The sequence below is a fragment of the Tachysurus vachellii genome, chromosome 12, assembly GCF_030014155.1.
Source record: "Tachysurus vachellii isolate PV-2020 chromosome 12, HZAU_Pvac_v1, whole genome shotgun sequence".
NCBI classification, from domain to species: Eukaryota; Metazoa; Chordata; class Actinopteri; order Siluriformes; family Bagridae; genus Tachysurus; species Tachysurus vachellii.
In genome coordinates this window covers 23862670-23876978 of record NC_083471.1, presented here as the reverse complement: position 1 = coordinate 23876978, position 14309 = coordinate 23862670, and the positions used below count along the sequence as shown (strand labels likewise).

Genomic DNA, 14309 nt, shown 5'->3' with positions numbered 1-14309 from the left:
AAAGAAAGTTTATAGCTACCACTTTAGTGTTGTGCAGGCCTGGGCAGAAATTTGAACATAATCGCACACTTGCCTCAAAAGACACTGGGCATCATTTAACAAACTGTAGAACTAATTTTATTTGTAGGTCATCTGGCACATTTACTCCAGATGTTTGCTATACATGAAAATCCTACTAGTTTAGAGAAATGTTTTTCCTTCATTTTGTTCATGAGTTTGTGTAAATTTACATATAAGGAGACTCACAAACGTGTACCTTGGCTGATCAGCATCAAAACATATTAGTATTAATAGAGTTATGAACTAATTAGTGCTGGAGCCTTATATACAGATCAAGCCTTATTGATCACTTCACACAAAATAGAATGAATATTTTTGAAACTCAGTCATATTTAAATGAAGAAAATAACATCTCATAAACGAGCAGGCCATTACAACGAGCTATATGAAATAAGAAATGGCAGCCTGTAAAAAGACAGTATGTTTTTGTCTGTGCAAATTGATGCACTGCAGTAGCTGAGCTGTATTATTGGAAAATTTTGCACACACCATACTTTTATTATTTAATTGTCATTTTGTCATTTTCAGCTGTCTTTGGGGTTTAATGCAAAGCTTTTATATGTGTGCTTGGATTTGAATTTTTTATATAATTAAGTGAGTGAAAAGGAAATCAATGTCAAATTATAATTTATTTCTTTTGTAAGTCCGGCAGGAATTTTTAGTTTATTTTGGCTTCTGGAAACGACTGAGACGTGTTAGGTCATGTCTCCTAACTATAAAGGTTACACCAAATGATGCTCAGTGTCATTAAGAAAGTGATTTGGCTTCACAACAGTAAATATTATAAACATGACTGTGTCAAAAAACAGATCAGCAAGTGTGGTGATTTAGATAATTTAGATTGAAAACTGGTGGCTATAAGTCTCTATTACATGTAAGCAACACTAACTTCCTTGCTTTAGTTGTTGCAAAGCTTCAATCTTAAAGCACAAATTTGACAATTTCACTTCTGGCCAAACGTAAAGAGCATATCTTGATCCAGACATGATTCATTTTTTTCCCTAAAGCTGAGAACTTGCAGTTAACGTCTCTTGAGATTGTGCTTTCAATTATTGTGTGTATATACTGTATGTGTGTGTGAGAGTGTGTGTGTGTGAGTGTGAAGCTGTTCTGACTCTTCAAGCAATCTATATCCTGCTGCTTTCGTGTTTTGATCAAATCAGACATATTGCTGTTCACCTTGAAGTCCTGAGTTTGACTCAATCTTTTATCGTTCCTTTATGTTATTTTGGGAAAGTTTTCATTCTTTTAGTCTTTTAAACAACCGTCCGCTTGCTTCTTTCGTAGTCTGTGTATGTCATATGTTACTCTTTTTTTGAGACTTTGGGCCAATTACAAATCACAGGTTTATATTTCTTATTTTATTTCTTATATGGAATAGTGGTTTATCCATCCATCCTTTTTCTGTACAGTTTATCTTACACAGGTCACAGGGAACCTGAATTCTATCCCACAAGACCAAAAGCAGGGGACACACTGGACAGGAGCCAATCAGCCTACAACATGTGTCTTTGGACTGGGGAAGGAGGAAACCCCTGAAGCACAGTGAGATAATGCAGACGCTGTGAACGGCAGAGGCTGGAAATGAATCCACCGACCAGAGAGGTGCCAGAAAAGACCAGAAAGCAGAAAAGAAGCTACTAGAATTTTTATGGGAACTATTTTAAGATTATTGCTAATCGCCATTTGACATAACATTAGATGCCACCTACTTCCAATCCAGTTGAAATCCGATAAACTAACCTGTTCTATCGTTTGCAGTCGTGAGGAAACACACAACAGGACATACTGTATATCTGATATTGAAGAAGGTAAGCATATAAATATGTTCAATCTCAAGGGTAGTCAACTTCTGGTTCCCAGTTCCGTAAATGTGTAACATCGTTATGTCGCCATGACAACACTTCAGGGCTGCTGCGCCCCCCTTTGGCAGTGTGAAATATTACTACAATGTGCTCAGTGCAACAGGTAGGATAACACATAAACTAATAAACAACACATAACAGGCACACACACATTATACAACATGAGCATATCCTGAACAGCCCTTGTAGTCATGCACAGGGATCAACACGCTGTATAGAGGGTATATTTCCAGGCTATTGATGACATCCTCGACTCCTCCACCGGCGTACGGATAAAACGACAGATGCTAGAAGACTACTGGAAGTCCATGCATCACTTCATCACTTCATGCACTGAAGGAGGAGGAAGAGGAAGAAGAAGAGGGTCCTGGATTGGAGGTTCCCATGCATCTTGGACATCAATGCCAATGAGAAAATAGAGTTTATTAAGTCACATGACCTGATCAGGATGTGGATCCAATCAAATAATCTTTTTTTATCCTTTTTTTTTTTTTTCCCCCCAGCCATTTTCAGTCTGTGTATAATAGATTCCATTCAGTTCACTTGTTATAAATTTGCAATTAAATTAATTACAAATTGACACACAGCACTGTCAGGCAGATTAGTCGGTCTTAGTCTTCATGTGGTCGTGTGATTTGTTTACAGTGTTGTTTACAGTCGGTGTTGAATGTTCACAGGTTTGCGATCGAATGCCATTGTTATTTCATGCCGCTACGTAGCACCTGATTGGCGGCGATGAGCATGACGCTGATGATGAAAGCGATGGCGAAGGCGCAGATCAAACTCTTCCTGACGCACGTCTGTTTCACCTGCTGCGTTGGACTCTCGGCTGAGGAGAGAGAGCCGAGAGGGAGGAAGACAAAAGACAAAGGACAGACAGAGTGGTGAAAATAAACACTAGTGTGTTTCTGTCTTACTAAAGCCCTATTCGGACAGGATTAGTTTTACGTGGAGACGTGGAGTAATGCAATTTTACCTCAGGACGTCTGTAATATTAATTGGCCAATTCGCCCGGGACAAGACATCTCAGTAAAACTAGCAGAAGTGGGAGGGGTAACAAGCTTTATGCACCACAGTAACCTCCTTGTCGTCATGTGCATATGACGTTGCTTCCTGTTATCACGTGTGCAAACAGACAACATGGCGCCTCCATGCTTGCAAAACACGCCAAAAACTACTTTTAAACAGGAAATGACGGAATTTTACCGTACATATTTACAGCGCGTCTATTCGGACGGGATTAGTATTACCTGAGGTAATTTTTCCGGACCTTTTTACGGAAGGTAAAAGTCGCCGTAATCTTTACTGACATTGTCCGTAATGATTACCGAGATGGCACATTCGGACGGGACTAAAATCACAGAGAAGCTCTGGTAATAATTACTTTACCCCCACGTCCCCACGTAAAACTAATCCCATCCGAATAGGGCTGAAGACAGTAATAAGAAAATGACCAAAGACAGAAATCATGATTGCTGCAGTATGCGGAATTCATCTGCAGGTCAAAACGACACATTTTTTAGTTTTATTCACGGAGGACTCTTACAGTCGATGTCTACTTGGCAGTCCTCTGGGTTCTCGATGTGGTTCTCCTCCGTCATGATGATGGTCTCGATGTCTTTCATGGTCAAGTGATCGCAGAATGTCTCGTAAAGAAGACGCTTCAGCTCGTCCACAGTGAGCTTCTGCATGTCGCACTATCAAGAAAAAAAGATTTAATAGCTGATATTTTGATTTTTGGTTGATTTCTTTTAGACACAAGGCTACTATAACACTTTCTGACATTTCCTGGTTTGATATTCACCAAACAGTTTATCTGAGTGTATTTCTGTCTTGAATTGAATTCTAATAATATCAACACTAGACACCATTTCAATTAATTCAAACAAGCACACCTTGAAATGGTATAGAAGCAAATCTGTCTCACACAGCGAGACCAGAGACCCTTAAACCCTCAGAGGACAGTTTAAGTGTGGAGGACCTTCTTCTTATGAGGGTCTAGGGCTTCATTCAAGGACACTACAGCACTGAGCTGGTACAAGAAACCTTAAGCAGCGTCTTTAGGCTATTCCACATCTGCTGCTTGAACTTTAAAAGATATCTCAAACTATGGAATAGTGGAAATGTGTGTGCCCAGAAATCAGAAATAAAAATCATCAGGAAACTGCTTTAAATACATGAAAACTGTCGTGGATTCGAATAAAAGGCTCTTTATTAAACTGCTTGCTGAATGCTAAATTGTAGAGTATGTGCAGGGGTGGATACATTTCTGATTTGGATTGTGTGTGTGTGTGTGAGAAAGAGAGAGAGAGAAAGTGAAAGAGAGATAAAGAGATATAGTAGAGAAGCAGAACAGACCTCAGTTTTAATAAGACAAAGTCACTTAGTAATTACCTTCCAGAACACAGAGTCAAAATCTGTGCCGTTGAACTTGTCAGGCATCCCAGCCGCGGAGATCTTCGGCCCCAGGAGCGTCACAAACTCCTCAAAGTCCACTTGGCCGTCTCCTGAGAGAGTAAGTAAAGGAGACAGAAAGAGAAGTTTGAGCCAAATTGAATTTCAAATTGTTAATAAATTTGTCTGGCACCAATGTTTAGTGCGTGTGTCAGGCTGCTTCTGTAACTGTCTACAACCGAACTGAAGGGATTAAAGGTGAAATGCCATATAAGGTGCAGTCAGTGTTTGTGTATGGTATTTTCTTGCTTTGTGCTGTTTATGTGTACCAGTGGGATATCTAGGAAGGCCTGAATAAAAAAAAACATAAATAAATCTACAAAATTTTGTAGTGTTAATGAAGTTTTGACATCTAAAGTACAATTAGAAAATTTGATATGTGGCTGTCAGGACTCAGCCCGGACTTTTGGCCATGTGCCTGTGTTTACGTTCCTCGTCACGTGTCTGCCCCGCCTTCGTCTGCTCCTCCCTGTCTCCACACCTGTTCCTAATCGTGTCTCATTGTCCTTTTTGTATTTAAGTGAGCCGCGTTGCTGAATGCAGGGTGGAATCATTAGTTACGTTTAGTCCCTGTTAAGTGTCGTCATTTGTATTGTTTTAGTTATCGTCTTTTACTGTCTTTGTCTTCATTATTTATTAAACCCCTTTCATTTGAAGCTATCCTGCGTACGGGTCCGTCTCCTTCCTTCCTGGTTGTGACAGTGGCGTGTTGATGTCAGGCAGCAAAGACAGCTGCATTTGGTACGGTTTTATTTATTACAGTTGGCAAACAACAATGTACTCCGGGAAAGTCTTAAACTTGAATATATGTATATGACTTCATTAACATTTCCAAATTACATTCATTAATTCATTCATCTTCTACCGCTTATCCGAACTACCTCGGGTCACGGGGAGCCTGTGCCTATCTCAGGCGTCATCGGGCATCAAGGCAGGATACACCCTGGACGGAGTGCCAACCCATCACAGGGCACACACACACTCTCATTCACTCATACAATCACACACTACGCACAATTTTCCAGAGATGCCAATCAACCTACCATGCATGTCTTTGGACCGGGGAGGAAACCGGAGTACCCAGAGGAAACCCCCGAGGCACGGGGAGAACATGCAAACTCCACACACACAAGGCGGAGGCGGGAAACGAACCCCCAACCCTGGAGGTGTGAGGCGAATGTGCTAACCACTAAGCCACCGTGCCCCCTTCCAAATTACATATAGTTTAGTATTTATGTTTTATATTCAGGCCATCATATGTATCCCACCTAAAAGCATAAACACAAATGAAAGTGTTTGGAGATCGTGGTGCATTCTGGGAGACGGATCGCGAAACGCGTTCCATCTTATAACGCTGTTCCAGACAGCTGGGTGTGACTTGTTGCTTGTTGTTTTGATTCACTTGATCTTGTGAGAGTGTGAGGTGATGCGGCGCGTCAGGATTAGAACTACACTTTCTGCACAACTGTCAGATCACAAGATGTTTTATTTAGAAGTGACCGATGCATCGAGGCATGAAGTGGACAGGCGTGTCAGATTTCGATGTGAGTGGATTAGACTAAAAATACATACAGATGAAGTTTTGTCATACGTAACAAACTACATCGACTCTTATAGCACTTGGTTTACTGTTGTGATTTTTTTTTTAGTATAATTACTTGTTTGCTTGTTTTTTTTAAATCAAATTTTCCAAAAAGAAACTCTTTTAACTTTAAAAGACTGTACTGAAAAGCATCTTCAAATCATTTCGAGACCCAATCAAAATAAAGCAAATTCTTACTAAAAGGTTACGCAGTCTGAGCAACGTCTAAGTCAGATCCCTGACCCAATTGATCAAAATAAGAGCTTCAGTTTTAAATGCTGCTCAGAAAATGAACCAAAACCTCTGGTGATATTTGTCAATTCACATCCCAACGTCTACCCTGTTAAAACATTTACAGGTAAAACATTAGCTAGCTGAATCAGCCAGATTATCTAGCCAGAGCTTTAGCTGTTTTACAGTATGAAAGCTATGTATTAAACTTTCTTGTTGTATAAAATATATCTAACTGCTCTTAAAGCTTGTAGGTAACACTTAAGCTAATGCGTGAATTAGTACAAAGTAGTTAGCTATCAAACAAAATTAGGAAGATTTAGAAATCCCAGCAGCACTTGGCTAGTTAGGTGGAGTTCACTTTAGTGTAGCTCATTTGGTTAGATATAGATATTTGTGAAGGATTTTTTACCATTCATTCATCTTCTACCGCTTATCCGAACTACCTCGGGTCACGGGGAGCCTGTGCCTATCTCAGACGTCATCGGGCATCAAGGCAGGATACACCCTGGACGGAGTGCCAACCCATCGCAGGGCACACACACACTCTCATTCACTCACGCAATCACACACTAGGGACAATTATTCCAGCGATGCCAATCAACCTACCATGCATGTCTTTGGACCAGGGGAGGAAACCGGAGTACCCGGAGGAAACCCCCGAGGCACGGAGAGAACATGCAAACTCCACACACACAAGGTGGAGGTGGGAATCGAAGCCCGACCCTGGAGGTGTGAGGCGAACGTGCTAACCACTAAGCCACTGTGCACCCCTCCGAATTTTTTACCAAATGACTCAAATGTCTCTAACTTGAGTAATTGTTTTTTTTATCATTACTTTTCCTTTTAGGTCAGGGGTCGGCAACCTTAAACACAAAGAGCCATTTGGACCCGTTTCCCACAGAAAAAAAACACAGGGAGCCACAAAACCCTTTGGACATCTAAAATAAAGATAACACAGTATACAGTATATCGTTTTTTACCTTTATGGAAAGTACAGAAAAAACTGTAGTGTGTTGCATTTATGAAATCAATGACCTGCTACAGAGTAAACGAAATTTTATTTCTGCAAGCAAATAAAAATATTTTGAACAGTTTGAACTAACCTTAACAAAAAAGACGCTGGGTTGAAGGTTACTTTTAAATAAAATGTTCAATGTCTAATTGAGTCCTCTTTGTATTCATGACCAGGGATCTCAAGTTTGAAGACAGGCAAGCGTGACATCTCTTTTCCAGATAGTGCTAATTTCTGATTGGCTATTGTGTAGCCTCTTTTTCTGATTGGCTGATAAGTGTCAGGCTCGACTAAGAACTCCAGAGGAGACGCGCTTGATTCCTGCCCGGTTCCATAGAGACAGCGGTGCGGACTGATACATTTTGGGCGCTGCGGCATATTAAATATATGATAAATAGTCAAAAAGATTTTCTGCGTGAGAAATACAATGTGTGGCGGGAGAACGTGAGAAAAGACCCAAATGAGTGACTGTCACTCTCAATGTGTGACACTTGACAGCCCTGTGTGACATCGAAATTTTAACTTGTCGGCTGCAGCAAAACAAAAATGCGTCTGCTTCTGTGTGTCGGATTTCGCAAGTCGGCAGTTATTTTGAGTGACAAAAAAATTAAACACGGTTTATTTTAATGTTACAAGAGCATCATAATCTTAGAATTTAGAAGTACATTTTTTATAAAACTAACTAGCTAAAATAAAATAAATTAATTATTTATTTTCCAAATCTACAAGGAGCCGCAGCAGAGGGATGAAAGAGCCACTTGCGGCTCTGGAGCCGTGGGTTGCCGACCCCTGTTTTAGGTGAATGATTGCTATTGTAGTAGTATTGGAGCTAATAAGATTTCCTTTAGTGTAGTAGAAAGGTTGGTCATGTGTCTGTTTTTCATCACCGTCCATGTCCAGTCTCTGGATGATGACCTCCAGCTCCACTTCATTGGGCATGTAGCCCAGAGATCGCATGGCCATGCCCAGCTCCTGCTTAGAGATGAAGCCATTCCCATCACGATCAAACACCTTAAACGCTTCCCGAATCTCTGTGGAGTCAAAAGAGAAAATATGAATCTCCAAAAGATGTTTAATAGTTGTGCAAGCGAAGAAAGACCGATATTAAAATTACACATGACACTCAACTTTACTTCTTTATATATTCTATTACATTTGCATATTTTTAAATATTGGCATGCAGTCGGACAAACATCTGAGTGTGACAAAATAAATTGCCGTATTTATACAGATTTCTGTATAAAGTAGTGAACTGAATCCTATCATTATCCGTCGGGGTCATAACCGTCCACTTTAATAGGAACACCTGCTCAAGTATGCATACATATCAGCCAATCATGTTGCATAAATACAATGAATAAAATACAATATATAAAATATATGCTGCTGCCACATGATTGGCTGATTGGATAACATTGTATCTGATTTGAATCCGAGAGTCCAAACAAAATCAACGTCTATATATTAAATATTATTCATTCATTCATTCATTCATTCATTCATTCATCTTCTACCGCTTATCCGAACTACCTCGGGTCACGGGGAGCCTGTGCCTATCTCAGGCGTCATCGGGCATCAAGGCAGGATACACCCTGGATGGAGTGCCAACCCATCGCAGGGCACACACACACACTCTCATTCACTCACGCAATCACACACTAGGGACAATTATTCCAGCGATGCCAATCAACCTACCATGCATGTCTTTGGACCGGGGGAGGAAACCGGAGTACCCGGAGGAAACCCCCGAGGCACGGGGAGAACATGCAAACTCCACACACACAAGGCGGAGGTGGGAATCGAACCCCCAACCCTGGAGGTGTGAGGCGAACGTGCTAACCACTAAGCCTCCGTGCCCCCCTATTAAATATTATTAAATATATTAAATAAGGACAATTTAAGACAATTGCGACAAATTAAAGGAAAATTTTTTTTTTTTTTTTTTTTTTTTTTTAGATAATAATCAAAAAAAATAATAATTCGATCATATAACAAGCAAGTAACAGAAAAGGAGAAACCATAAAGTAAAGAGGGAATCTATAACAAAACATGGAATAAAACGATTAGATCTGAAAACTAGCAGACATTCAGAAGAACGCACTCAGCTCATTTCGGCTTCAGCGCGGAGGTCATTTTCAAGTGTTTGAGCTGAGACCAGTGAAGCGGGATATTGGTTTTGCATGAAAGAGGTATATCATTTAATCCTGAGTCTGTTCTACAGCATGTCAAAATATTAGTAAGGAATAAATCGGGGTTTATATGCGCTAGTTTAAGTGTTTCAGGAAGAGGTACAGTAGGTGTTCACCCGTAGATGGAAGAAGGCCAGTGACTCAGCTCTATGGACATCTAGAGGAAGTTCATTCCACCACCTTTGTGCCAGAACATAGGACAGTCTTGCTGTATACCTACATCTTACCCTGAGAGATGGTGGGACCAGTCGAACAGTGCTGGTAGCTCTGAGGGAGCGAAGTGCAGTGTGAGGCATGATACGAACCTGTATCTGACAATATGCCTTTATCTGCTATTTTATTTATTAAAGAATAAAATTGTGCTTTTTAACCAGCTTGTGTTTATGTTTTATACCAAATCAGACTCTTAATGAAAATTAGGGTCCATGTGAGGAGTTTACTAAATCACTTACGGCAGTTGTTAAGCAGCCAATCGTCAAAATTTTTCTGCTTGGGAAATGTTTGTGTTGTATTTGAAAAATTCCTTGTGTAGTGTTTTACACCAGACTGAAGATGAGATTGTGGTATGATGATTAGATTAGATTAGATGAATAGATGATTGTGGTATAACAATATAACAAGAAGCATCATTGGGAATCTAGATAACAAACCAAAGGCACACGATGTGACAAAACGACCAAAAGTGATAGCTGATTAATGAATAAAACATCAGGTTGCTACGGTTTCGAAATAAATCTGATTCACCTACGGCATTGGATTTTGAACAGAATAATATACCGGTCTATCTGGCTCGCGATCATCAGTTATTGTTGCTGAAAAGCTGCAGCGTTTAGCGTTGACCCTGCTGTTTTTGTTTTTCAATAGCGCTGATTTCATATCCATTCCTGTTCCTGCCTTCATCCATCTTCTATATGAAACGTTCTTGGTGACATTTGTACAAATTCAACCCGAAGCGATGGCAAACACACACAGCCTTAGAAAAGCAGGTCATGTGCTATATATTTATATATATATATATATATATATATATATATATATATATATATATATATATATATATATATATATATATATATAAAATGTAAATAACAGATTTTATATATTAGTGTAAACTAAATAATTATCCATGTCATAAATAAAATTAATATTCAGTTTCTGAGACTTTAAAGAATATTTAATGAAACATTATATGGAAATAATGGTTGTATATTTATAACATGTAAATGAGACACTATATGGCCAAATGTATGTGCACCCCCGACCACCGCACCCATATGTGTTTTTTTTTTACAAGCTGTTGCCAAAAAAAAGTTGGAAGCATAAAATTTTACATAATGTTTACAATTTCCCTTCTCTGGGACTAAGAGGCTCAAACACAGTTCCAGCATGACAATGCACCTGTGCACAAAGCTAGTCTAATAACGGCATAGTGTTTAAAGTTTGAAAGACTTTTGGGATGAACTGGAACACCGACTGCAACCCTGCCCTCACCTGGAGTCAAGTCAAGCGTACAGTCACGTCAAGAGGCTTTTATTGTCATTTTAACCACATATAGGTGTTGCAGTACATACCGATATTAAACGTTTCTCCAGGACCATGGTGTTACATAGAACAACAGAGGGCTACATAAGACAACACAAAGCTAAGGACTCAAAAGCAAAGTGCATAGTACGGAACCTAGTGCAAACAGTGCAAGACAATACGATACGCTACAGGACAGATACATAAAATATAGCGCTGACCAGAGTACAATAATAGCATTGTGCAAATATTGATTAGTAAACAGTAAGAAGGTTGTAAACGTATGTACGCATCCAATAGCAGCATTATGTTTTGTGCAAAACAACATTTAAGTGTCTGTGTGTAAACAACAAGAAGAATCAAGCGACGGTGTCATGATTGCTTAGACAATTACCTGCTAGAACAGGGGTTTGTTTTTTTACGTGTGTTCGTCCTGCCCGAGCCTTAGCTAATTCCTGCCTCTACACACCTGTTCCTTACATTTCACTAATTTCCTTCCCTATTTATATTTCCCCTGCTGTCTTGCTGAAAAAAGACATTTCAGTAAAATGTGTAGGTCAAAGTAGATAGATAGATAGATAGATAGATAGATAGATAGATAGATAGATAGATAGATAGATAGATAGATAGATAGAGACAGACAGACAGACAGATAGAGACAGACAGACAGACAGACAGACAGACAGATAGAGACAGACAGACAGACAGACAGACAGCTAGAGACAGACAGACAGACAGATAGATAGATAGATAGATAGATAGATAGATAGATAGATAGATAGATAGATAGATAGATCTTTCTATCTATCTATCTATCTATCTATCTATCTATCTATCTATCTATCTATCTATCTGTCTGTCTGTCTGTCTCTATAGAGACAGAGACAGACAGACAGACAGATAGAGACAGACAGACAGATAGAGACAGACAGACAGACAGACAGACAGACAGACAGATAGATAGATAGATAGATAGACAGACAGACAGACAGACAGATAGAGACAGACAGACAGATAGAGACAGACAGACAGATAGATAGACAGACAGACAGACAGACAGACAGATAGAGACAGACAGACAGACAGATAGAGACAGACAGACAGACAGATAGATAGATAGATAGACAGACAGACAGACAGACAGATAGAGACAGACAGACAGACAGACAGATAGATAGATAGATAGATAGATAGATAGATAGATAGATAGATAGATAGATAGATAGATAGATAGATAGATAGATAGATACTTTATTTCTATACCTCTATATACATTTTTCTGTATTTAATAATACATATTTTTATGTTTTTTTATGTCATATCATGTGGAATAAAGCGAATCCTGTCTGAGTGGCTGTTATTAAAGAAATAATAGCAGTGCATAGTAGAAATGAGTCTATCAGGGTGATTATTATCTCAGAGTTAAAGTAAAAAATAAAAAGAGGCCATATGAGTCTCGCTAAAGGCAAAAGTACTAAAATAGATTTTTAAACATAGAGAGTGTGAATAGAGGGAATGGCATGTGGGCGAGGAATGAACTTAGATCAAAGCAAACGAATTAATCTTTCACTGGCCTCCAATTTTCTTTTCGCAATCCCTTTATAAAGAATTGAAAACCTACAAAGAGACCATAGTTAGTCTTAATCTGTGCAGAAGAAGAGGCACAGAAGGGAGGGTGTATCTTCTAGCCCTTATTCTACAGAGAGAATGGAGTCGAGATGAATCATTTTTTTTCCTCTTAAGCTTGTACTCGTGTTCAGTATCCCAAGCTATGAAGCCTACAGGAATATGGTCTCGTAAATAATCCTTGAAAATGTCAAGATTATACTTACATGACTATAGATGATTCTTTAAAGCTCCTGATTGTTGTTTATTTTAGCGCAGTGAAAGTAAAAGGCTATGGGGTATAATTCTGGACACAAAGAGGTTAAGAAATATCTTGATATGATTATGTTTAATTGCAGTTAAACATCTTACTGAATACCTTTATAATATAACATGATATAAAATACCTTGTAATGCAAGGCTTAAAGGTTTATCATTCCATACTTGCACTAATGACAAAAAGTTCAAGATTAATATTAGATTTTATTTAAACATAGACGGGGGGTCACGGTGGCTTAGTGGTTAGCACGTTCGCCTCACACCTCCAGGGTCGGGGATCGATTCCCGCCTCCACCTTGTGTGTGGAGTTTGCATGTTCTCCCCATGCCTCGGGGGTTTCCTCCGGGTACTCCGGTTTCCTCCCCCGGTCCAAAGACATGCATGGTAGGTTGATTTTCCCTCTCTGGACAATTGTCCCTAGTGTGTGATTGCGTGAGTGAATGAGTGTGTGTGTGTGTGTGTGTGTGCCCTGCGATGGGTTGGCACTCCGTCCAGGGTGTATCCTGCCATGATGCCTGAGATAGTTCCCGAGGTAGTTCGGATAAGCGGTAGAAGATGAATGAATGAATAAACATAGACATATTTAAATGTGGTTGTATTTATCCCCAATGAACAAGCCTGAGGTGACTGAGGAGACTGTGGTGAGGAAGAACTCCTGTAGATGGAAGAGGAAGAAACCTTGAGAGGAACCAGACTCAAAAGGGAACCTCATCATCATTTAGGTGACACTGGAGGGTGTGATTATAAACTGTTATAAACACTGGGGGGGTGTTGTTATAAACTGTTAGAAACACTGGAGGGTGTGATTATAAACTGTTATAAACACTGGAGGGTGTAATTATGAACTGTTATAAACACCGGTCAGTGTGTGTGATCATAAATAGAATAGTGGATTGGATAGAAAATAGAAATCTCAAACGTCAAACCCTTCTAGAGATTTAATGTTAAATAAAAATCTTACAATAATGCATGCATGTCATTCATAAAGCATAACTGTATGATTTTATAGTGTCAGGTTACATAACGCTATAACATTTGCTCACAAGAACATCGCATGTGTCTCAGTGGTGAATAAAAAGATAAAGGTGAATTCAAATCCCAGCACCAAAGCCGACCTGCCACTGCCTCAGAGTCCTTGAGGACAGCCTTTATCCCTTAACTGTCTCTTAGGATTTAAGAAAAAAAAGACTAATAAATGAAGTAAATTCAAAAGTAATATCGTAGACATGTCGGTGATCCCATAGACTCTGCCTTTATAACTTGCATTTCAGGGAAAAACGTTAGAATAGCAGAAACATGAATAATCCTGCACTAATCCCCGAACTAATCCCCGAACTAATGATGAGTTACTAATCATGAACTAATGAAGCGCTAACTTTAAGGCAAGTCTTATGAATTTGTGTCTCAATCAACAACGTACATGTATCGGTTGTAGTTAACGTATAAATCAGCACGTGAACTAAATGAAACCTGGTCTAGAAGAAAAATCTAAATGAAACATGCATCGT

General features: G+C 39.3%; 1 protein-coding gene across 1 annotated transcript in view; it reads right to left on the bottom strand.

Moving 5' to 3' along the window:
- Positions 1-2623: 2623 nt before the first annotated feature.
- The window catches only part of LOC132854970 (calcium-binding protein 7), a 29859-nt gene continuing 18173 nt past the window's right edge, over positions 2624-14309 (bottom strand). The window contains exons 2-5 of the mRNA XM_060883654.1: positions 8095-8238; positions 4320-4432; positions 3472-3622; positions 2624-2754 (exon numbers count right to left, since the gene is read on the bottom strand). Coding sequence (XP_060739637.1) covers positions 2624-2754; positions 3472-3622; positions 4320-4432; positions 8095-8238 — 539 coding nt within the window. The remainder of the gene's footprint in view (positions 2755-3471; positions 3623-4319; positions 4433-8094; positions 8239-14309) is intronic.